Genomic DNA, 25074 nt, shown 5'->3' on the forward strand with positions numbered 1-25074 from the left:
CAGAGGAGGGACCCGCGGTGAGGCTGTGCAGCCGGCGGGATGAGGGCAGAGGAGGGACCCGCGGTGAGGCTGTGCAGCCGGCAGGCTCCGTGCAGCTCCGGCCTCTGCCTCCCCTCAGGCTGCTCCGGCCGGCGGAAGGACAGCGAGGAACTGCCCGTGCCGTGCTTCTCCCGGAGCCTGGCGAGGAAGGGCTGCAGCGGCAGAACCTCGGCGTTTCGTGCCTCGTCAGCCCGGCGGTATTTTGGCTTTGGTTCCGTCTCGCTCCTGCCCGTTGCTGGAGGAGAGGCACGGTCCCGCCATGTCTCGCTACAGCCTCCACAACCTGCTGGACTGGATGTACGGCGGGGTGGACCCCAGCTTCGCCGGCAATGGAGGGCCGGAATGCGCCGCCTTCCTCTCGGGCCGGCAGCGCTGGATGGAGAGTTTGGTTTTCCTCAGCGTGGGCACCCTGGAGATCCTCGTGTCGCTGTGGAAGCTCCGGCAGCAGCACGTCCGCGAGCTGGAGACTCTGCTGCAGCAGCCGCAGGCTAAGCAGGAGAGCCTGGGCAAGAACGTGCTGCTGGTGCTGCTCTGCCTTATCTTTGGGCTGGAGGTGGGCTTCAAGTTTGCCACCAGGACTGTCATTTACCTCCTGAATCCCTGCCACGTGGTCACCATGATGCAGGTGAGGCTTGTGCAGGGTCACCTGGAAGTTCGCTTTTATGATGTACTTGCAAAACAGGTTTGGGTTGTTTTTTTTTTTTTCTCCCCCACCCATAGTCGGTTTGTGGACCAGAAGTGCCTAGCCAAAGTACAAGTGCCCAGAGTGGGGTAATTGTTTTAAAACTTAGCTGTTTAGTTTGTTGAATTGAAATCTACCAAAAACCCCAAGTCAGATGAGAAGGTGAAATTGTGACTATAACTAATGTCCAGATCTCTGGTTGAAAGTGTAAATAATTGAGGCTTTCTCATCACTTGCTTTTGCCTGATCCTTGCCTCAAGAATAGAAGGTGCTGTTTTCACTGACAGCAGCGTTAAAATTTGCACCAAATCTGATGAAAACAAGATTAATGCAAAACCAGCAACATATTTTACATGCAGCTTTTTCAAGCAAGTGCCTTCTAGGGGTGTGATTGTGTTTTGTGAAGGTGTTGGAGGGACTAATTACTCATTGTGGAGATAATGTTGGTTTACCTTTCCAATTTTAGAGCCTGAATAGTAAAGAAACAGGTGTTACCTGTTGGTCATGTGTGGGGTGAACGAACTGATGTGGCCTAATACACCTTCAATGACTTGGGGCATGGTTGTTGATGTGTAATAATGTGCAGTTTGTGTAGATTTCGAAATAATAGATACACAGACAAACAATTACTGAACTGGGCTATCTAAAGCTTATAAGCTGTGTTTGTTAATAGTTCTCTACATATATTTAACTATCAGTTTTGCTGAGCTTGTTAACGACTATGGGAAATGTCAAAAATATTATTATTTTGCTAATTTTGTACCCTCAGCATTGAATAGCTTAAAAAATTCACTGTCAAGAATGAATGGAAGAGCATCAAAAAGGCTTTCATGAAAGTTGCCATGAGAGCAATGTCTGTCCACGATCAATAACAGATGGAAATCAGATCAATGCCATTCTGGGTCTCCCACTGCAGCATGTGAGGTGATCTGGGCTGAATCAGATCTAGCCTGTTGTTGGGTTCACACCTTGGAAAATATCTCTTCTGGTTGTTCCAGCAGTTCAAGGGAAATGGGTTTTATTTCAAGCTGCTACAGCAATATTCAAGACCTTTACAGCAATTAATTTACAGTTCCAGAGATAATTAGTAGGTTATGTAAATTCCTTTGGCTGTGATGCAGTGTTTGCTCAGTAATTTACAGCCCAGGACATTTCCTTCCCGTGAAGTGATAAGGATTGTTGTGAAATCTGTCAGGCACTATTGGGAGTGAAGGTATACAAGGACTGTGTAGAAAAAATTCAAATGATACAGCCACATTCCATTTCTAGGCAGTACTCAATAACTGGGAAATTTTCCTGTTAGTCCTCTGGAGAAGAGGTGAGGGTATATTAACAGTAGCATTTGAAGGTTTAGTTGCCTTTATGTTCTGATGTTCACAATCAGTACTGAGCTGAAAGCTTCCACAGACCTGGGGCAGCTGGATCTGTTCACCTCTTTCAATAATGCCTCCTGAAAGGGAGATGGAGTCTCTTAAGAGTTAAAGCTCTGCAGTCAGGCATTGCCATTTCTGAATCTCTTTTTTGACTAACTGTGAAGTTTTAAAAATAATCCTGTGCTAATTACTCACTAGAAATGAGCGTTTGTGAAATTGAGAAGGTGAGCATATTGGCAAAATGCAGAAGTCATGCTGCTTCATCCTCAAAAAGATGTAATTGAAATAGGCCTGGGCTTAATGTAGAGAAAGAAAATAATGGCAAAACCAATGATTTTCAGCAGACAGAGTTAGATCCAAAGATAGTTAATACCTCCACCAGCAGACAAAAATTACATAGTTGGAATCTTGAAAACATTGTTTTTCTAGCCTGAATTTGCTGAGGGCAACAGATTTGTAAGGTGAAACATATGAAAATATAATTTGTCCTTCACTTCTGTTCTTGCAGTAGTGTGTACATAATCCTGCTGTGTCTAAATAATAGAATGAACAAAGCAGAAGGTGAAGAGATGAAATGTGCTACAACAATCAAGATCACTTCAAAGGGAAGCAAACAGTAGCTGTTGGTAAAGGTCTCTTCTTTCACTCTGTTTCTGTTTTCATTCTCTTCAGCTGAGACTGTTTCACCTCAGCAACAAAGACTCTGGGCTCTGAGCCAGAAATATTTGAAACTGAAAATTGTGCTTCAGATTTTCACTGCATGAGAGCAAATGTCCTGCTCTTAAAAGACCTAAGACTGAAAAGAGATCAAAGGAAAATGGAAGTTAGGTGTGTGTGCATTTGGGCAGACAGAACTGTGTAATATAATGACCACTGAGGTTTAGACATGAGTCTGTTCTGCCCAGGTTTCTAATTTCTGCCTGTCATGCCAACCTGTGTTAAAATCTTCTTGTGAGTGGGAAGAATTTGTTGCCATCCTGTCATCTGGTTGAATTACCTAGAAGCCATGGCACTCATTTCCTCTTCTGGGTTTTGGCTTCTTGCTTAGCTTTTGGAGGAAGAAGGATGTTTCTTCACCAGTGTCATGCATGCAGCATCATTGAGAGAGAAATCCTTCAAGTCTTAAAAAAATTAAGTTTTGTAACAAAGGTGAATGGAAATCGGAGTGATTTTGTGCAGCGTGGTGTTTTAGTGTGTGGTGCAGCAAGGGGAGAGGTCTGTGAAGGAATTCATACTGAACTCTTTCTTTATATAAAAAAATTGAAATTTTTATTTTTTTGAAATTGTTATTTATTATTTATTATTTTTTATTTTTTCTTTATGAAAATTATTGGAACACCTCTGTTAAAAAAGAAAACAAAACCAAGCCACAAAGCCCTCTCCTTTTAGGACTAGCAGTATGATTGGATCAGTGCTGCTGCAGACCTGGCACAAAAGGAAACATTAAAGCTCTAAGGTGTTCAAAACCTATTTGCCTTTCCATAGCAGGAAACAAAAATACCAGCATATATTTAAGGAGTCAGATGTTATATTTTCAAGACATTAATCCTTTCTAGTATTTTTGGGGGACATAATTGTGGTATAGAAGTTGGCCATGTGAAGGAAATCTTTGAAGTCTCTGACTGAGCAGTGTGAGAGGGAGGATTTCCTCAAAGGCTAAAAAGCACTATTGATTTCTTTACAAGACTTTGAGCAGCAGCCAGACTGTGCTTGTTGAGAAGGATTGAGAAGTTCTTGTAAACTGTTGCAGATTTTCAACTTGGCTTTACTTTGTCTAGGCCTTCTTCCAGAATGGTGGTTTAATACCGACCTTAAAATAAATTTTGTAATTCTGTTGCCTTCTAGAAAGAGTTTTGCAAAAATAATTTCTCTGTGGTAAATTCTCAGCTGGTCAGTTGTTGTAATTCTCTTCAAGTTCTTCACCAAATTATTTCACTTCAGCCAGTTAAGGACTGACATTTTTTTGGAATAAAGGAAAGTGAGTTTGTAGTAAACATCTGCTTTGCTGGGTTGTTGCTGTGGTGATCTTTTTAGGCAAAGAAAACTAAACATGAAGGGAAAGGAAGTGTAAGTTTCACCCAGTTATCTTGGTCTGATGTCTGCCTAAAAAAAAAAAAGAGTGCTAAGTGCATCTACAGCTCAGTAAATACTAAATTCTGTGTTCATTATTTGTAGTTCTGCCTTCTTTAGGGGCCTTGATCTTTCTGTCCTCTGCAAAAGAGGTTACTGTTTTTTGAAACAATGAGCTGTTTTCAGAACTTACATAATAAACATAGCTTGACTGAATTCTGTATCATTTGGGAATATGTCCTGAAATATATCGAATTAATTACTTACTTCCTCCTTTTTTTTTTTTTTTTCCCTCCTTTAAATTTGCATACATGGTTCCTAAATGCTTAGTATTATTTGGAAGAGTCAGTTAAATTGTGTATATTTTTAAATATTCTGTCTCTTCAAAACCTTGAATTAAAGGGACAAAATTCCCTACAAATACATACACATTTTTCAAAATGTAAGCCTATGAACATAAGTTGGTTTTTTTTTTTTTTACAGCTGCAAGTTAACTTGTAATGCTTTTCCTTCCAGCTGATGGCTAGAGAGGAAATTCATGCTGGTGTGTGGTGAAAAAGGGCAGATGAAGAAGAACTAAAGCACTGACAGCAGCAGTGTTTCTTGCTGGCAAGCCTCATTTCTTGCAGAGGAGAGCATTTTCCTTCCAGGAAGATGATAGCAGCCTGAGACAGAGCTAGGAAGTGCCAGCTCAGGAGACAATCCAGCAGTTCCTTTATCCCAGCTCTGCAGTGCTCCAGAACTCCAAAACACCAGGACATGCTTGGATAGCTTAACCTGCCCCTGGTTCCCACAACTGCCAGGTTTTTTTTGGGGTTTTTTTCCTTAATTGTTACTTTGGTCTGAATTTGGTTTGTCTTATTTTTAAGCAGCGATTTTGGTGTGTTTAAAAAAACACAATTAACTGAAGTTTAGAGGTTTTTACTGATACTGCAGTTATTGTAATTATTACAGTCAGACTGAGAAAAACCTTTTCTGTGATAGCTTTAACACTGTATATATATTTTTTTCACCATTGTGTTTGTTTTTTATCAATCCCAGAATATAGCAGAGAAATGGAGAAATACTAGTGTAGGCAAGGTTTCTTAGTCAGAAACAAGTAAATTTTATTTAATATAAAGAGGATAGCAAATGTGTCTTAAGGCTGTGATTCAGTTTTCTTTATTTGAAGAGGCTTTTTAATTTAAACAAGATTTTAAAGCCAGTGATGCTTTATCCTAAGCTTTAGTCACAGGGACCACAGGAACTTGTCATGGTGCTGGTGAATGTTCTAGTTCAGGAACTGGAGTCTAAAGCTCTCAGTTAAGCCTTTGTTTTGAAATTGCTAGAATATGGAAATACTCATGTGCTTCAGGCCATAATGCATTCTTAGATAATTCTCTCCTTTATTCTGAATATTCCTAGGAGAAAAGAGTGTAAAAAGTAGGGAGTTGACAAGGGATATCTTCCTCTCTAAGCAGCAGTAGGAACTGCATAGCTGGAAACTGGGGATGAAAATGCTTAGCTTTCTCTGACCCCAAATATTTACACTGAGTGTTATCATCTAAAGGCCACTAGATGAATGATTAGGTAACCAGATATTGGTTTGTTTTGATGAGATCAGCACAGAATTAAAGCAAATATCATTCCAAGTGTGACATATGTAGTTTGAGCAACATATTAGGGAGATAAAGGCAGATAAAGGCCTCTTTCTGTTTCTTTTTACTTCTTCTGTTGAGTTTTTGTTTTTTTTTCAGAGCAGAGCTATTAATAATTGTTTTTATCCAGTGTTATGATGTATTGCTGTTGGCTGTAATATATTTTTAGGATAGATTTTTTCTCCTCTTTGGCAGTTTCACACACCATTCCATGTAAGTTGTTTACTGGTAACTTAAACTGATATTTCAGGAGTAGCTGCCTGAGGCCATTGGGATTTCAGTGGGATGGGGAATGAAAACAGCAGCAGTGGCCACACTGGACACCAGGGGTATAGATATAGATACTCCAGGGGCTGGGATGTCTTTCATCTCATGATTTCCAGTCTAAGAAGCCCTTGTTTGATGTCTCCTTGCCCTGCTGTCAATGCTGACAGTCCCAGTCACAGATGCTGGGTTTTACTGAGGTGTAAATGTAAGTATTGTGGTGTGCTGATGGTTGTAGAGCAGCCACATCCCCTGCAGCAATTTGAGCCCTAATCACCAGGAACAAGTCCTGTGCCACAAGTTTGAAACCTGCAGAGTGTAATGGAGCTCGTGTTTCTGCTGGCACCTCCTGGAGGCTTTAAATTGATGTGGTGAGATGGCTGAGTCAGTAGTGTCAGGCAAATTTAATTGTAGTAATTTGTTGGTTACTGAAATGCCAATTAATTGATCAGGAATACCATGTTGTATCCCTTAGCTTTTAATGGATTGTGTTACTGTTTTGTTGGTAAAAGTTGGCTGTAGTAAGGCTGTTAGTTACTGTCTTGTGTTCTTAAAGACTAAAAATTTTGGTTGTAAAATCCTACAAAATGAGGAATTTTGAACTGGGATCAGAAAAAAAGGTGTTGGTGACTCAAGGCAGAGTAGAGCAGGGCTTTTCTATGAGGATTTTGCTGTGGTAGGAAACCAATACTGAACATCCTGCTCAGGGGGAAAAGTAACAAAAGTGAATATGCACCTGAGAATCTTCTCGTGAACTTGTGTTACTGACAGAGGGAGATGCAAGTTAATCTAAATAGAGTGTAAAATAAGTTTTCTTAAGAAATTCGAATTAGGATTTTTTTTTTTAAGTCAGCCTCTTTGTTCTTTCACCTTTTTTAATTGTCAGGTTTTGTTTAAGCACTGATTTAAGAGTGGGGAATGAAGTAACCCACTACTAGTGAAGGGCTGGTGAGATAGTAATCAGAGAAAAAGGAAAAGTAACTCCAGTGACCTCTGAGATACTAATTCCTTAGGTGTGATAACTAATGCTACTGCACTCGTAGAAAGACCTGAGTCATGAGTTAATAATCAACCCTGAACTCTGAGAAGTCTAGAAATCTTTCACCTAAGACTCTAAAAGGGAAGGAGGTGAATATGGGTTTGCTGAGTAAACAAACCAAGCCTGTGGAAGGAGAGACTAACCTGGAATGTCCCAATGGCCGTGTAAAATTTACAATATATTCCATTGTGGAGGGTGGAAGCTGTGGAGGGATCAGCCTGCTGCACATCTCCCATCCCTGGGGAGAACTGGGAAGCTGAGGGGTTGGAACCAAGGCCAGGCAGCTCCTTGTGTTTGGTTTATGTAACACAGAAACTACTTTGGCTGTAATATTTCTTAAAACCCTGCCAGCAGTGTTGCTTTGAATCATGAGTATCCTTAGCACTGGATTAACAGAGGAACCATTACTCCCTGAACCTGTCTGACAGCTGCAGTGAGGCAGCAGTGATTTTTGTGCTAAAATACTGAATATATTCAACTTGCTCCTGTTTAACAATTAGAATGTAACATATTTTGGTATCTCTTCCTTTTTTTTTCTTCCTTTTTTTTCCAGTTTTAGCAGTCTGAACTGGTCAAACCGCAGATATGGTTTTTATTTTTTATTTAAATTCCCTTTCAGAAGACAAGTGATGGTTTTTAAGTGGTAGCTGTTCTATGCTGACATGATAGTTTGTACAGAACGAAATGCTGACTCAAAGCTGCATGATGGAGTTGGAAAAATATTGCTTTCTGATAAATGATAGAATGATTGGTTTGAATTTACTTAAAGATTAATTTTAGAGTTGATTGACAAAATCTTTTACATGTTTTAAATTGTCCATCCTGGATCTTCCTTGCCTTATTGGGAGGGAAAATGAATGATTTTCTCCAGTACAGTAAAGTACACTTAAACTACCACCCTGAGGTAAGTGTACTTCACTGTATCTTTTAAACATTCCTCCTAATCTCTTCTGCTCTGGAGAGTACTTTAATAGACCTAACAGAGTGAAAAACTTTATTTCAATGCAGATTTATTAAAGCCTATCTCGATCTCTTTTTGTTCCTTTTGGTTTTAAATTCATTCCAGTTTTGGATAAATCCAATTTCCATGAATTTTTTACATTGTTCTGAACATTGCCAGTAGAAATTAAAATATAGCCTCTTCAAGTTTTCATTTTGAAACAGTACAATAAACCAATCCATTTATGATCTGGTTAAGTAATCATGGCTGAAATGTTTGGAAAAGAAGGATGTGTTTCCTACTAAATCAAAGAGGCTGCTCAGGGGCAGGTAAATGAAATATGTGCTACAGGTCAGGGGTTTTGGGGGCAGTGTGCTCAACTGCTCAGACATCCCTCAGTGTTCCCATTGCTCCCACCAGTGCTGCTGTGATGTTACATCTGGAATTGTGTGCCTTGCTCTGTTCTTCTCTGATACCTTTTGAATTGTCTTTCATCTCTTTAGGTTTGTGGTTAAACAAGATGATCTTTGTTGTGCATGTTTCTGTCTCAGCAGGGCCAGGGCTGGTAGGAGAAGAACCTTTCATGACGAGTTTTGACTGCACTCTCTGCCTCAGTGTACTGAAAATTAGTGTCAAAATTAAAATACTTTTGAGGGGAGCAGAGCAGTTGGGAAGCATAGTGACAGAATTTCTGATTTTTCATTTTCATCTGGTTCCTCCAGGTCCTTATCTCTGCATTTCCTCAATGCCACACATGATTTTGTACTTTCTCTCACACCCATTATCCTGCAGTCTTTTACAGATATTAATCCCTGGGTGGAAGATGTTCTGTAATTTTTTTTTTTGAGCAGTGGAAGGAAAAGGCAACGGTCAGAACTATGCTCATAATCCAGCCTATACAAAATGTATGTTTTGTAGTTAATTTTTCCCATCCAAAATAGCTAATTTTGTCCATTTTGGGCTAATTCTTTCGTTTGTAAGGTGAAAATATAACACAATATAACTGACAGAAAAGGAGGGGGATATTGAAGTTATTTCCTGGTGTTCCTTCTAAATGAAGAGCTGAGTTATTCTGCCTTGGGCAAGGAGAACCCTTTTCCCTGTGCTTTGCCCTCCACACTGCCCATGTCTGCAGGAGCTCTGCAGTGCCAGCTGGGCTGGGGGACTCTGAGAGCCCCCAAAACTCCAGGGTTCTGCAGGAGAGCAGGGGCTGGGGAGCTCTGCACAGCCCTGCTGCTGATCTAACTCAGGAGCCCTCTGTTTATAGAGCAGAGCTGTTCCCTCCTGCAAGGCAAAGGGCTGGATTTCCAGTGTGACAGGGAAAAGTAGTAGGATTATTGGATCAGTGTGGGAACACTTGTGTTGGAGCTTATGAGCTTGTGTGCTGTGAACTGTGTGTTTAAGATTGCTGATACTCTGAGCTGAGTAATGACACCCTTCATAGAGATCTTTGAAAATCACATTCAAGTGTGTCCTTTAAAATTCCCCTGACATCCACAAAGCAGACATGCCCCCCACATGTTCTCCCTCCATTCAGTGATGGTTTGTCTTGTTGGTTGTCAGTGAAATGAGGTATTGTGACTTTATTTGAGGAGCAGCAGTAAAAACTGTGATCCATATTTTTGCTGAAATACTGAACAGTAAACCAGAGTCTCTTCTTTGCAGTAGTGGACAACATTAAAAAAAAAAATAAAAAGAGGATTTTTATTACTGAACATTTATGCAGTAATCTCCTCATATCTAGAACAAGATCTGCTAATATGAAGTCTTTAAAGTTACTGTGTGAGGTTTTGGCAGTGGTGCAGGGAAGCACAATGGTGATGTTGTAAATGCTGATATTTAGCACAGCAAGGAGCTCACCATGACTGAGGGAGCTGCTGTAGAAGATTTGTGATACAGTAATCTGGTTCTTGAGAGACCTTTTATAATGACCTTTTAATAATAAGAACTGGCTAGAATTTGGTTTCATAGGCACTGACAGAAGCTGAACCCTCACTGCTGCTCACGCTGCTCAAATCTTTTTATATATAGTTAATGGAAGATCTTTTGATTTGGTAAAGACTTTAAGTCTTTTCCAGCTGCATGCTGTAAAGCATGTCTTCTGGCAAGAAATTATTTGTGACATACAGAACTGAGCAGGAAAGATTTAGAAAATGGATTCTAAAAGAGATCACTGTCATTAATTTAGCTTTGTTTCTAACATTTCAGATTTTTCTCCTTGCCTGTCCCCCATGTCGGACTGCAATGATTCTCTTCAGGTAATGCCTCTTCCTTACTGTATTTCTGTCTACTTGTACAATGTAATTTAGAAGTTAATCACTGCTTGATTCATAAAATACTAAGGGAAGTACCAAGTTGGAAAGGCATGTTGGTTGGATTGAAAAATGACAACCTTGAAAAGGTGTGAAAAGTTTGTCTGCTGTCCAGGAAATCTTGGCTAAAGACCAGTTGTAGAGCAGAGGCTACAATATTGGTTGTTTTTCAGGATGGATATATCTACTTCTAACATGCTGGCAGCATAGAAATTATATTTGAAAATCTGTTCTAAGATTGTAATACCTTTTCCTCCCTCAAGTTACTTTTAAATTCCTGGGAATTTGACAGACAGTGGTGGGAGACAGTTTATTCTTTACTTTGTGTCTGATGTAAAGTAGACTGAAACAGTTCTGATACTAATTTTCTGTTCCTGTGATCCAACAGTAGTTTCAGAAAAAGATGGCAAAAAGCTATACAAATTACAGTGTATAATGCTACTTCCCTGCCTTGTGCTTTGCTTAGGACTTGCTGTTGCATTTTGAGAAATGTAATTCTTTTATTTAAAGGACTTCTTTCAATTTCTTAAAGCTTTACTTTGAAGCTGTTCATGCACAGCATTAAAGAGGAGTAAAACCCTTTATCAAAGATGCTATTTTAAGCTCTGTAAGACAAATGAACAGCAGAATTCCAACTATTTAGCAGCTTGCATCAGGAGCAGGATTATGAGCAGTCCAGGCTTTCTAGGAATCCAAAGCTCATTATAGAAAGCAGTCCTACTTTAGAAAATTCTTTAAGTGTGTATTTAGAGAGAGGATTTTGTCCAGTTTTATTGTGTTTAATGGTGACTTCATTCAAATTCAGGCCCAAACCGTTTTTTAGGTGCCTTGCTCTCTTTTACTGAAGAGACACTATACTGCATTTTATTTCCATCTGGGACAATAACATCCCCTCTCTTTTACAAGGTTGCAGATGCATATGCTGAATGGGGCCCTCTTAGCACTGCTGTTTCCTGTTGTTAATACACGCCTGGTGAGTGCACTGTGGTTTTTCTCCTCCTTTTTTTTTTTTTTTTTTTTTTTTATTTATTTATTTCTCCAAGATTACCTTTGGAGAGATGTCAGATATTTGCTTGGCTTGGCCTTTTAAAGTTCATTTTACCAGGCTGCAGACTCCTGGTCACTCCAGTGGAGCCAAAATAGCAATCTTGGATTGTTTTTTTTTGGATGTTTGTATCTCAGCACTGCTGTATTGAGTGTTAGTTTCATTCTGGCCACTAATGGAGGGAAAATTTGATGGCTTTGAAAGAGGCTTTCACAGGTTAACCCTGTGGTCAAAATTCACTTTCAGACTTACCAACCTCTATGTAAATGTAAGATTCCTCAGGCCTGGAAAATGCCAAATGTTGTTCTTGGCTCTTGCTCTCCCCAAGGTTAGGCACAGCAGATTTTTTCTTTTCCCATACAAGTTTTCAAACCTTCTGTACAACTTCAATCTCCTGGACAAAAAAATTAGCCTTTTGGTGTTCCTAGAGAGATTCTTAGCCCCATGGAGAGTTAAAGGTGAAAAAACCTTTGAGTGTGAGTGGAATGAAGTATTTCTAAGGATTATTTCAAGAGCTGTTATCCATGCATATGTAGAGGGGGTGTATATGTGTATGCACATATGACTAGATGCTTTTAATTCTTTTCATGTGATTTATCTGCAAAAATCTGTTGTTGCAGCTATTTTAATGTCTGTTTTAAGACAGATATGAGGACTTTATATTGAAGCAAATTATGTCCATAATAGAAGGTGAATTAATATTATCAACAGAATAATTGTGGGCTTCAGACTCCATTTCAGGTTTTGTTGGTGGCTCTCCACTTGCAAGTCTAAATAAGATGATTTTATGCTCATGTGCAGTTTGCAATTACATTTTATTAAAACTTGGTACTTTTGAAGAGGCAACAAATAAGGAAAACACTTTTTATTTTGTATTTAAAACCATCTAGCTTTTAGGTAAATAAACCTTGGGCATGACATAATTGGTCTGGGTAACCTTTGAAGGAAAAAAAATGTTGAAGTATTTAATAAATCATTAGCTTGTATTTTCTCTGCCATTATCACAGATCTCATTCATATTAGGGCAGTGGTGATTAAACAAGGAAGATACAGACTGATTATAAATTTTGTCCTGTAACTGGGAACAGAGTAACCAAAAAATGCTGTCCAAAAGTAAATATTTTTGGAATAATTACAACTTAGGATATTTTTGGCCTAACAGCTGCTTGCCAGGCTTTTCACTTTTCCATGTTTCTTCTGGCACAGGATAACGTGGGTGATTTTGCACAGCAGTGCCTTGATCCAGATTCTCTCATGGCACACACACATTCTGCTCCACAGCTCTCACTGTGGTTTGAACAGCAACATTGTTCCTAAAAGCAGGAAATATCTCCTAAAATCTAGCAGGAATTTAAAAAAAAAACCAAACCCCAAACAAAAAATCCCATCAATTTTTTCTAAGCTGACTGCTCTGGTTTTGTAAGACCTAAGTGAAAACCTTTTGATTCAGTCATTCAGAATGAGAGGCAATCATTGCTTCAGCAGATGTTTTAGTGATGTATCAGGATTTTTAGTAGATATTTAGATTAGATATTTATTAGATGTTTTAGTGGATATCAGGATTTGGGATGTAAGTGTTAATTTGTTCCAAGTAATTTCCAGAACACCTCTTATATTTTGTGGCACAGTCTGTTAGGGTCATGTGTTTTTGCTACTAATTACATTACTTAATGAAATATAAATGTCTTTTTGTAAATACGCTTCAGTGTTAAGTTAACCTGAAGTAGAAGCTTCTGGCATAATTTCATTGTTTCCATTTTCTTGTAATGTATCTGTTAATTTATATTTTTTGGTTTGATTTTTTAGAACCTCAATAATTTCAAAATTCTTTTAAAACAGTAGTGTATTGCCAGTGAAAATGGAGAGTTGAGATATTCACTAAAACTACAGTAGAAAGTTTCTACCTTCTGTTATTTTAATCTTTTCAGTCCAACTGTGCTAAACAATGCAGTTAAAAATCCTGTTGGACTGCAACAGGCACCTGGGGTAATGTTAAAAAAAAAAAAGTAGCCTGAAAGGTGAGGTCAGTCTGTTCTGTTCTTTCCAAGAAAACATTTTCCTGCCTTGGCATGAGGTTGAGGTGCCAACAATTTACAGGCTTAAGCAACAGATGCACCCACTTGTATTTGTTTGGCACCTAAATATTGCAGTTATTTGCCACATTATTTGCCATTAGGGATTAAATTCTGTGCTTTGGGATAGGCACTGGATAAAAATAAACCTGTTCCTTGTCCAGTCAGTGCTTTTGTGAGTTCTTCTTGCCCTTTCAGAAATAGAGGAGAAAAAGATGTTGAGGGAATTGGCTTGTTAGGCTCCCAAAAGGAAGCCAGTAAAGTATAAGAGGATATACAAGAGCAGAAAGATTTTTTTTTTTTAATTCTGTATTTATATTCTGTGGCACACAGTGTAGGTCCTGATAACCTGGCTGTGCATGTAAATTCATTTAACTGTCCCAAAGGCTCCAACTGTTTGGAAAGTAACTGGGTTTGCTTGAGCTTTCATGTTGCATTAATCAAATTTTAGAAAGTCCTTCCACTGGTTTAAAAGTGGGGATTTTTTTGCAAGCTGATGTCCTGAAAACGTTGATATAGATAAAGTAGAAAACAGGACATGTCCCAAAAGTGTTGGATACATGGCTGCCAGCTCACATGGCTGATAGGGTGCAGTTTTCATGTTTCCAGAAGCTGCTATATTCTATTCTTAGAACCATTTAGCCTGAGAGGTGCACATTCTAAATCCGTGTTAGGGGCAGAATCGCACTCTGAGCAGGGCTGTGAGTACATCCCGTCACTGGCTGCTGTGCTGTTGTTGGTTTTTGGAGCAATAATTCACTGCAGTGCCTTGCCCGTGCTGGCTGTGCCTGCACAGCAGGATGGGACAGCCTGGGGTGGCACATTGGAACCTGCAAACTGCCTTAATCTAACTGGCACCAGGGAAAACAACAGCAGCACTGGGGGCTGTGGAGAGATTGTGCTGGGGTGGCTGGGAGGTGATAAAGAGTTTGTGCATATTTGGGCACTTACACATGCTGTGTGCATTAAAATGGTGTGGGTGTGTCATTTACTGATAATGTCTAAGAAGGTGGCTGGTACAGTACAACATTTGGGGGTTTATCAGGCTGTGTTCTAGATGTACTACAGGAAAGACCAGAATGTGAGAGTTGAGTTCCTTCTGTTCCTTTCCTGCCACACTCTTTGTACAGAATGGCAGAGGAGGGGCTCTTGCACAGTGCCAGGGTATAAATAATTAACAGAGTGGAGTGCTGCTGTCAGAAACCAGAGCAAAGTGTTGTTAACCTGTGAGCCCACTGAAAACTACCTGCTGTGTCTGAGGGTTTAATCTAAACTGATATTATGCCCATACTCTTTTGGGGTGAACTTAAAATATCTGACTTCTGGGCTCCAGTCTGCTGCTGCCTTGAAGAGATTTTTCTAAAGCTGAGTTCAGTGCATGGAAAGATCTCACTGTTCTCTTTGGGCAGTAGCTGGTTTAAGTTAGAACATGAAGTCTTGTTTTCACAAAGAGATTCATTAAATCCTTGATTGATGGGTGATCCCTTGTCTTCATTTCCAGTTTCTCCTTGCATGTGAAAGGTGCTTATGCTGAGTGAGTCTTTTATTGATAAAACTGTTTATAGACAAGGCACAAGATGCAGGTGAGTTAGTTGCTCTGGAAAGCTTTTTCTGTTTGCTGTAGCTTGGCTGTACAGCAACTCTGCAGCTCTATAGCAGGAAATGCACTTGCATAATCAGCCTGGCTTCAGAACAAGCCATCTTTTACAATGAGGAAAAAGATGTTTTGTTTCACACACAGCAAAATGCTGTCAACACTACTGCAGCATAACAACTGTTAGTCTGTTCTCAGGAGTGTCCCCACACAGTGTTTGTGTTACAGATCCTCACAACTCCATGGCTGTGGAAGCCCTTTTGACCCCACAGATAAATGGAGGATGCTCCTTGGCAGGAGTGAGTGCCTCATGTTGTGGTGTTTATATCAGGAGCAATTGTTTCTGAAGTGGGAGAGGTGCAGCTTTTCCTCCAATTAAGAACACTGCTTTAGCCCCATCCCGAAGAATTTTAATTCCCTCACTCTGCTCTCTGTGTTGCAGGACAGCAGGAGAGGTTCAGATTTAAGAAACCTCACCATTTTCATGAAGTTCTTGCTTTTGCATACAGTTACCTTGCCGTGTGTTTGTTTTGGTACAGAATCCTTGGAATGAAATAACCCAACAGATTGTACAGGAGGGTTGTTTTAGTTTAGTCCCCACAGGAGCTGGCTGACCACTTTGGAGGTTGCCATTAGGACACAGAGTGTCCAGTGGGGGAATGCCAGGACTGGCATAATACAGTTGTTGGATTCAAAACAAGATATAAGAATTGTAGTTGAATTTAAAAGATCACTATGTTATTATTTACCAACTGTTTGACTAGTGTTTAGGAAGAAAATTAAACTTTTTAGAGCTCTCTTCTGTTGATGTAGAAACTTCTGTGATGTTTCAGTTTCAAAGTTGTGACTTCAGTGTCTCAGAAGAGTCATAGAAAAGGAAGGTTTTCTCCCCACTCCCTGCTTCCCAACACACAAACCACAGTCATAGGTCCTGTGCCTGAATTCTTCTGGCTGTAAAATGACAGAATTCTTCTGACTGTCAAATGACAGAATCTGCATTTGACCCAAGGCTTTTCATTATTCCCATGAGATTTCATACTTGTGGTATTGTCCAGCTTTCAATTCAGAAAAATAATGCAAGTGTGGCTTTTTAGCCTCCACAGTAAAAAGCTGAATTCTGAATTTTTTGAGTGTTTTCTACTACTGATCAGTTTTGTGCAGATTTAAATGTGGTGCTTTAGTGTAATAAATCGATATAGCTAAGGTACTTCTAGATGGGAGTAACTTTCAAATACAGTGCATCCCTTTTTCTAACTGAGAAAGAGCTAGAAATAGGTGTGGATTAGGAGACCCAAACATAGAGTTATGGTTGAAGTTATTTTTAGTGTTATTTTAGGTGTGTCTGACTTCTTAGAAGAGAAATTGAACTAATTCAAATAAACACAGAAATTACTAATTGTAATTTCCCAAAAGTTGGAAGCAGGTGAGAAATACCTGATTCACTGTTAGCTGGTGACTTGTTTACACATAATTCTGCAGCTTGTCTTTAAAACCAATAAATGAGTGGCCATTTTATATTTTAATTTATATTGGGTCAAGTTTAGCAGTTCCATGCATGCAGATTGCAATAAATTAGGTCTTTTGATTTTTTGCACAAGCCTCCTCAGTAATTACTTGCATATATGTATTTATATACTTTTCTATATAAAATACCTCACTTACAGAGTTCTCTCACAAGGTGATAAGTATGTTTTCTTTCTAAAAAGACTTCTATGTGGGGATGTGCCTAATTTCTGCTTTAATTACTTGAGGGGTTTGCAGTGTTACTGGTAATTTATGCTAGCAAAGAAAGGGAAAGAACAATCTTATGTTATTCTTTCTTTGTTGTGCTTGTGGCTAATTTTGGGGATTTCCTACTGGAAGTGCTGTGTTGGTGTGGAGGGGGGTGGAATGGGTACAGTTTGCTGCACTTTGAAAGCACTGACCAATAATGTTTGTTATTGTACACAAATAATGAAATAACTGAACTAAAGGCATTGCCAGGGGTCAAAAAGGGAATTGTTCCCTGGAACTTGGTGGCTAGCAATGAAAAGTACTGAAAATATTTTCTTTATCCCACAGCTTCCATTTGAAACAGAGATTTATTACATCCAGCATGTGATGCTCTATGTTGTGCCCATTTATCTGCTGCAGAAAGGAGGTGAGTGGGCAGTTTATTCCTTACGGATTGAACTGGGCCTATGAAATTAAAACACTCTGCTTACTGGATACCACCCGCTTTTTACCAATTTTCTCTGTTTTTAATTAATAGTTCCTGATGTTCTAATGTTGGAATTTTAACCCAGGTAATGAGTTGTGTCAGGCACTGAAACAAAAATTTAAAAACTGATCTTCTGCCTGAAGGGATATTTAGAATGTATTTGCACAATGTGCATTGGCTTCTTGAGCAGCATCTCTGCCATTTTGCAATATTCTCAGTTGTTGATGGGACGTATTTTTAAAATTTTTACCTTCTTGGATGTCTCTTGGGATGTACTGGAACTCAAAGTGAGCCAAAAAAAAATTTAAAAAAAACCCCAGTTGTCTAGTTAGATAAATCCCAGAGATTCTGAAGCTCCAGTGAAATGTAGTGACACATATCACAGAAATTAATTAGATTGCTTGTTATCTCTTTTAGCAAGATTGCTGCCTTGCATTCACTGATGCCATAACACTTCCCAGTGAGTCTGGGAATCCCAAAATGTTTCCCTGGCCAGTGATTTTTCCAGTTGTGGATCCTCAAAGGGAGTGCACTGTACATTCAGCTGCTGTGATGCTCTGACCCCCTCTAGTGCTGACATGCCTCCAGCTGCATATTCTAGCAGAGCTGGATTGTTCCACCCAGGAAATAAAATATGATCCTTTGTGATCCACGTGTTCAGTAGCCTTTAGTGAAAGCCTTGAGTGGTGCTAAGCCATGAGATACAATCAGCCTCCTCCATCCTGCTGAATCCATTGAGTTTTAAACCAGCAATCACTTCAAATCCTTCACCCTATTTCGCTGTAATCTTTGTGTTGCAGTGACCTGCTGAGTGAAACTAAGAGAAATGATTCAAAGGAAAAGTGAAATCTCATATTTCAAAAGATGATTCTGTTTCTTCCTTTTATCAGGGAAATATGCCAGCCATGTTTAATTTTAATCCACCCTTGATATCCTAAAATTCTGGCAAATAAATGCCAAAGTGCAGGGTAGTTGTAGGAGTTACACAAATTCATCATCCTTGCAGGAGGAGGGTGAGGAGCAGGGGCAGAAAACACAGACAGCCACGGAGTGAACTGTAGGCAGTGACAAACAAAGCTCTTGTGACGTCAGTAAATCATTTGGTGGCCTTGGAGTTCCCATCTGAGGTCACCTTTAGACATGGATGTCCTTTGCTTTAAAGAGGCTTGGCCTTGGGTGACACTGGTTGTGTTCTTTTCAGTTTTGATTGCTTGGTGGTTTGGTTTGGCTTTTTGCTCATTTTGAAATAGAGGTTCTCAGGGTTCTTCAGGACCTGGGGCTGACAAGAACTGGATTTGCAGTTTGAAGGGTTTGAAGGTTGTTCTTTTAAGTTTTGCTTGGATTTGCAGTTTGCAGGGTTTGCTGTCGGGCAGTTGTCACCCTGACAACGCGTTCTGAACAGCGTTCAGCCTGCCCTGTGTTCATGAGCAGGTATTTGCTGCCATCTAATGTTGATGTGGTGGCAGTAAAACTGCTGAAAGAACTCTGTTGGCCAAACCTGACAATTGAGATTGCTCTGGGCTGTTTAACTAAGAGCTGCTCCATTTCTTATGCACTTGGCTCCTCATCGCCTGACTGTAATTAACAAACACCCCTGATCTCCTGCCACAGGTGACCTAATGTATCATTTTTGATGGAAAAATTATACAACCTAAAATGATTTGTTATGTTAATTTTGTCATTTCACTAGCACCTCTGTTTAAATGCCTTCTGAGTGGATCACACAGGCCTTTGTCCTGAGTCCTGTATCTTGTGAAAATTGCTTTTTCATCGCTGACATTGATCAGCATGCAGCTTGATTTCAGTATTGTAAACAGAAATTTCCATCAGTGGATCAGTGGATTATGATTGAGGGAAGTAACTGAAGGGTAGAAAGTTGAAAAAAAATAAAGAAAAACTGTATTTGGAAAAATATCCTACTTGAGTTTTATTGGGAATCTGCCTATATTACTGGTGGCCTTGATAGGATCCAAACATTTCTCAGAGGTGGGGTGAGCAAAACACCTGAAGCAGAGTGGATTTGAGGCTCAGGCTATGGAGAGTTGACACCCTAATCAGGAATTGCACCAGCCATACACACACATCCAACTCCCTGCTGAAGTGTTTCCTCTTTGAAAGGAAACTGGTGACAGTAAGCAAAGGCTGTAATAATTTCTTTTCCTGCTGTTTTTTACAGTGGTGCAGACTGGTCATGCTGCACTGGGAACCTTCACACATCAGACTGCTGTGTCTTAAGAGCTGCTCTGCCACTAAATAAATGAGTTGTTTGCTGGGAATAGAAGCAGAATTTTCTTCTTAGGCAAGTGCTGTGTCTTTCTAGCAATGAAGAGCCAGTGTCTGACTCAAATCCTAAAGCCCTTTGTTGATCTAAGTGTCTCCAAAAGTGGCATCAGAAGAGAAGCTCTGTGGCATTGTCACACAGTCAGTTGAAGCTGTTGATTTTATTTTCCTTTCCTCCCTTGCAGAAAGCCTCTGTTGTGCCCAGCACAGCTCCCTCAGGGCAGGGCAGTGTTCCTGGCCTCAACCTGCACTTGTTGGAAGATGCAGCACACAGGCACCAAGTACAAATGAAAGGATCTTTTTTTCCTTTGGTTGTAAATTAGGAAAGGGCAATTAAAACACTAAACCTGTGTTTTCCAGTGGCTGGTAGGACTTGCTGTGGGATTACTATATTTAAAGAACTTTTTTAGCTGTTGCACCCTATGTCAGCCACTTTCCCACTTTGTGACACTTACCTGCCTTTAGCTAATTCTGTCCTTAGCTTTTTAAAGGAGCTATCAAGCAGGCTTTAGTATATAATTTCAGTAGTAATCCAGGAGAAATGCCACTTTTTATTTAGATATACTTAGGTAGTCATAAATCTAGTCCATCTCAATCTTCATTGAAATACTTGGTAACGTGTGGTACAGCTCTTTTGCTGAAACTGAATTACTTAGAGACCTGCCAACACTTTTGTGTTCTTCCCCTACTCTGCTTCTATGTTCCTATTCCGGATTTCTCTACCTGCTGAATGCCAAGGACTAGACATAAATGTGTGGTTTGCTGCTGAGCTGTGGCACCTTGAGCTCAGGGTAGATCTGTGTGCTGTTACTCCAGCTGGAAGTTGCTGTTACTCTCTCTCTTGTAGCTTGAATATTGGAGGATAATCTTGTTTGATGATTTAAGAGAGATGATGAGGAAGAGGAGGGGATGTGTCTGTCCTGTGATCCTCTCAGCTTCATGCACTGGGCAGTTACAGTCAGTATGAAAAAGGAAAGGTATGAAGGTATGAAGGTAAAGGAGGAGCTACTGCTGCTGCTTTTTGGAATATAAAAAATGATTCCTGAGAGAAGCAGGGACTGTAAGAGCTGGTTCTGATGAGAGGAGGTGGCACTGAGGGGAAACAGAAACCTCCTGGCACAAGGTACTTGTTTGAAACCTACACTTGGAGTCAGAAGAGCTGTAAGGGAAATATGGATTTCAGGATCATCCTCTTGAAAATATTTTTTTTTCCTGTTTTCCCCTGGAAAGGAAGTTTTATCTCTAAGCTAGCTCAGTAGGCCACTCAACTGGAATTAACCCTCTGATCAAGGGAAATAAAAGGAAAATAAATTTGCCCTCACATTTTTTATAAGCTTGAAAATGAGAGAATTGTAATAGTTGCTCTGAGTTTTGGATTAAGCAGGTCTGCTTGTAATTGTAAGAGAAATGAAAGAGAGTGTGCAGCACTGGAGAATTCATAAAGCTCTATCAAATGTAGTGGGAATGAAAGCAAGACATTAAAGAGATTATTTTAAACCCTACTAAATTAAAAATTCATACTATATTTAGATTCTAATTCTCTAATTCAAACAGAGGAGTAATTTTCTCCTGCATTATGTTTTCACAGAAATACAGAAGGAGTATTGCTTTCTATTAAGTTGTGTTCAGATTTTCAGAAGGCCGTGTATTGAGAATTTTAAATAAAAGTAATAGTTTGAACTAGCACATTGTGAGGAGGGAGCAGCATTAAAAAAAAAAAAAAAAAAGCATCTCTTTGTTGATCTTTAGTTTTTTTAAAGCCATCTTCCATTTCCTAGATGGCAAAATAAACAACTTGGCATATTCAAGGTCAACAAAACCTTGTTACAGAAGCAGATGAAGAACCCCCAACCCTTGAGCCTATCTGGAATCCTCTGTATCAATGCCACTGAAGTAATGAAATTTAATTTAAACTGAGGGCTCCCGTGCCAGGTTATTTCACCTGCAGCCTCCCTAGATGGGCCCAGCTTGGAATGGTCTCAGCTGGCTGGATTTTGGTGTTTCTGAGAGTGAGATCAGTGCCAGCTTAAATTTCTGGGAGTGCTTCATGTATAAGGAGTGCCCCATGATCCTTCATAAGCAGTGAAATTCTCTGCTCCCACCTATTGAAATTGATTTCCTATGCAAGCAGCAAGCAGCTTTTGCCAAAGCCAACACAGCCCTTCAAACAACCACTCAGCTGGCTCTCAATTTTCCTGTTTGTGTTTTTCTTTTCACAGGCTGTGCTATGGAAAATAGACCACACTGCTCCATTAAACAGCCATCTGTTAAATAGCAGGGCAGTAGAGTAATAGAATCTATAGTGGGTATTTATCTAATGAGAAATGTACAGAAAATATCCCAGGTATGAATTTAAAATTGGTTTCCCAAAGCACGCTGTGGAATTTAGAGTGCTCCAAAATGTGTTTGTGTGGAGCTCAGTGTTTCCTTTTTTGTCCTTTGATGTCCAAGTAGTGCTACTGCTGAAAATCACACCATTATTTTCAGGATTGCAAAGTCTAATAAGGAGGGATATTTTTAGCATGAAGCAAGACCAAAAATCTGTAGAGAGCAAAAGTTGCTGATGTGTTTTTTTTTAAATTTTGCAAGAGAGCAAGGATGTAGCAGAGAGAAATTCCTTTTGAGGGAACCTGAACAGCTCTGCTAAGGGTCCTTTGAAACACCATTTGCTGCTTACACTGAAGCTGGACATGAAGAAGGTTCAAAGCCAGATTGTGCCATGGATGTGTCTTGTCATCTTGTGCAATTTCCTTAGACTTTTAATGACTGTTTTCTCCCTCCAGTCTCATTTTCTAGCTGCAGTCACTTGCCTGTTTCAGTATTTATACCCTCCCTGCCCTGTAAGTCACCTGGGTATGGAGGTGTCTGTATTTTAGGTTTCCTGGGTGCTCTCCCCTTTAGATCTCACCAGGCTTTGTTAAAATACTTTTGAGATAACACAGGCAGCTGCCAGCAGAAACCCAATTTGGTTTAGCTCTGCTCAGCCAGTTCCCAGGAGCTGCTTTGATACCTCATTTAAATTTCATGTTGTGTTTTGTATCTAGGTTAAACATGCACCTAAAACTGTGAGGACAATATAAATAAATTTTGCAAGTCAAAGCAGTGTTTTCTTCACAGCAGAGGAGGGAGCACAAAGAGTTTCTGTAAAGCTTGACCAGGTCACCTCAAGTTGGTGCAGCCAAAAATAGAGCCATGATCTCCTGCACTCTGCCACCAAGGTTCATTCCTCCTCCTCCTCTTCTCTCTGCAATAAAAAAACCATATTCAGGGTGGTGTCACCTGTCTGATGTTTTCAGGCCATGGAGTTTAATGAATATCATTCCTATCTAAGTCAAGATTTTGTGACATTTTCTAAATAGGGTGCCAGCTCTCAGCTCACACTTGCCAAGTGCATCCTAAGAATTACTGCTGGGAATTTTTTTCCTTTTGCCTGCAGGACTCAAAGTGATTCCTGTAGAGTTCTTTTATCTTTAGTTTTACTCACTGTTCAAACACCTCTGACCTTCACCTTCCCACTGGATAAGGAACCTTAAAAGCTGCCCTGTGCTTTCCAGGCAGCTTCTGTGCCCAGATTTATCATGGGCTCCCCCAGCCCTGCTCAAAATGCTGTTTAACTGAACGTATTTCAGGTAGCTACTGCAAAATCAATTTGAACTTGCATAATGGATACAAATTATGGAAGGAAACTATACAGAAAGTAATTTTAATAGGGCCACAGGGCTTGAGGAAGAGAACTGCTCTAGAGACCCTAAACCTGAGCTGGGATGCAGCATTAAACAGTGCTGTGGTCACAGCAGTTATTTGTTTTGCCATCCACAGGCATTTTCAGAGCAGCTGTGCTCTGGTGGGTGCTGTGGTGGCTGCTCTGCATGTGGAGTTGTTTCAGTTCCCTGAAGCATTGTACAGTGTCTGCTGAAGTCTTTAATGACTTCCTGGTAATTACAGAGTGTGCTGGCTAGCCAAGGCCAGTATCAATATTGCACTCTGTGCTCTAAGCTGTCCTTTGAGTACTGGATACATGTTCCAGTGTTTAATAATATCTAATGGATCAGAGAGCAGATAAAGGCAGATAAAAATTGCCAGTGTGTTTTTATAATCCTCTGAAACTCCTGCAGCAGCCAAGCAGCATGACATTGTGCAGCCTCATTTCGTGCCCCGAGGCTAAGTTATTAAAGTCATAAGGAAAGTAATATTTCTCCTCATATCTTACTGTGCAATTTTCATGTGTGCTAGTAAGAGTCTAGAGAACTCTGTAAACTGGTTTTGTTCTTACCACATGAAATTTGAATATTTAATTCCCAAAGTAGTCTTGTATCTCTGAGTGCTTTTATTAAATCTGATTCCCTGGGTACATCCTAGATCAGGGAACGTTGTGTTTTGTCAGTAAAACTTGGTTTTGAGAGGGTAGAGAAAGGTTGCAATAATATGTCTGTTATTCATATGAAGGGAAAAAGTATTTTACAGTATCTGTGATATGTACTGATTATAAACCTGTTTGTAGTGTATATCTGAAAATATCTCCACAGCAGTTTCCATTTAAAAGCACAGCCTGTCATTAATGGATTGAGCACCTGATACAGCTTTTCTGTTCCTTGGCATTATTGGTGCAAGTTCCTTTTTAATAGTTATTAAACAACCATAAAATTAGGAGATGCAAGCTGTGCTCTAACACAGGACCTGCTGCTGCCCAAGTCAGTTCTGTGCATGCTGAAATATCATAATCCCTGCCAGAAGCAGCTGATTAAGTATAAATAACCTGATTTTTTTTTGAAGATTCATTGTACACCATCATTGCATTTTATTACTTCTGTGGTAGAAAGAAGAATGAAGTAAAAAATCACTGATGTTGGTGAAAAATAGACAAATTTAGTGAGGTAATATATTGTACATTTCGCTGCTGGACAAGAAGGAGGGAAGGAGCTGATCAGGATGCTTCAGGTAAGAATAAAGCTCTCAAATATTAATTATTATAATGGCCTTGAGGAGGTTATCAGCTCAAGCCAGATGCCCTGACATGCAGATAGCAGGAGAGAGAGGATTATTCACTGAGAGTGTGATGGGCACAGCACTGAACATTAATTTATTCCTTTCTTTTCAAGGTATCTACACCCCTGAACCACTCTGCAATTTCTGGTGGGCTCTTTTATCCACAGGGTTCATGTTTGTGTATCATTTTAGCATCTTGCAGATCCTGGGATTGGTAAGTAAAGCCAGGGTAATAAATGGATAGCCTGCAAGTACATTCAGAGTGAAAAACACATTCAGAGTAAAAACTGAGTGGTTTGAGTGGCCAGGTCTACATGGATGACTTGCATGCAAATTTTGAAGGCTGCTTGTATGCAAATTGCATTTGTGTCTTATATGTTGCAAGTAGTGGTAAAATATTTCATAGATTGGTTATGTACCTGCATAAATCCATTTATTAAAGACACAATGGAATTTGGATCTGCTTATTTTCTGGAAATTGCACTACTTGTGTCGAGCCAGAACATTTTTGATTATTATGGTAATTCTCTAAATATCAGTG

General features: G+C 39.8%; 1 protein-coding gene across 3 annotated transcripts in view; it reads left to right on the plus strand.

Moving 5' to 3' along the window:
- Positions 1-252: 252 nt before the first annotated feature.
- TMEM164 (transmembrane protein 164) overlaps positions 253-25074 on the plus strand; it is a 29551-nt gene continuing 4729 nt past the window's right edge. For 2 of the 3 annotated variants that reach the window (XR_010745198.1, XM_066334036.1), the window contains exons 1-5: positions 253-664; positions 10253-10302; positions 11263-11329; positions 17129-17207; positions 24647-24747. Coding sequence is in view for 2 of the 3 variants with exons in the window: in XM_066334036.1 (XP_066190133.1) it covers positions 299-664; positions 10253-10302; positions 11263-11329; positions 17129-17207; positions 24647-24747 (663 nt within the window). In the remaining variant the exon portion in view is untranslated. The remainder of the gene's footprint in view (positions 665-10252; positions 10303-11262; positions 11330-17128; positions 17208-24646; positions 24748-25074) is intronic. The other variant, XM_066334037.1, reaches the window with a different exon arrangement.

Source organism: Sylvia atricapilla, chromosome 21 (genome assembly GCF_009819655.1).
Source record: "Sylvia atricapilla isolate bSylAtr1 chromosome 21, bSylAtr1.pri, whole genome shotgun sequence".
In the NCBI taxonomy this organism is placed as follows: Eukaryota; Metazoa; Chordata; class Aves; order Passeriformes; family Sylviidae; genus Sylvia; species Sylvia atricapilla.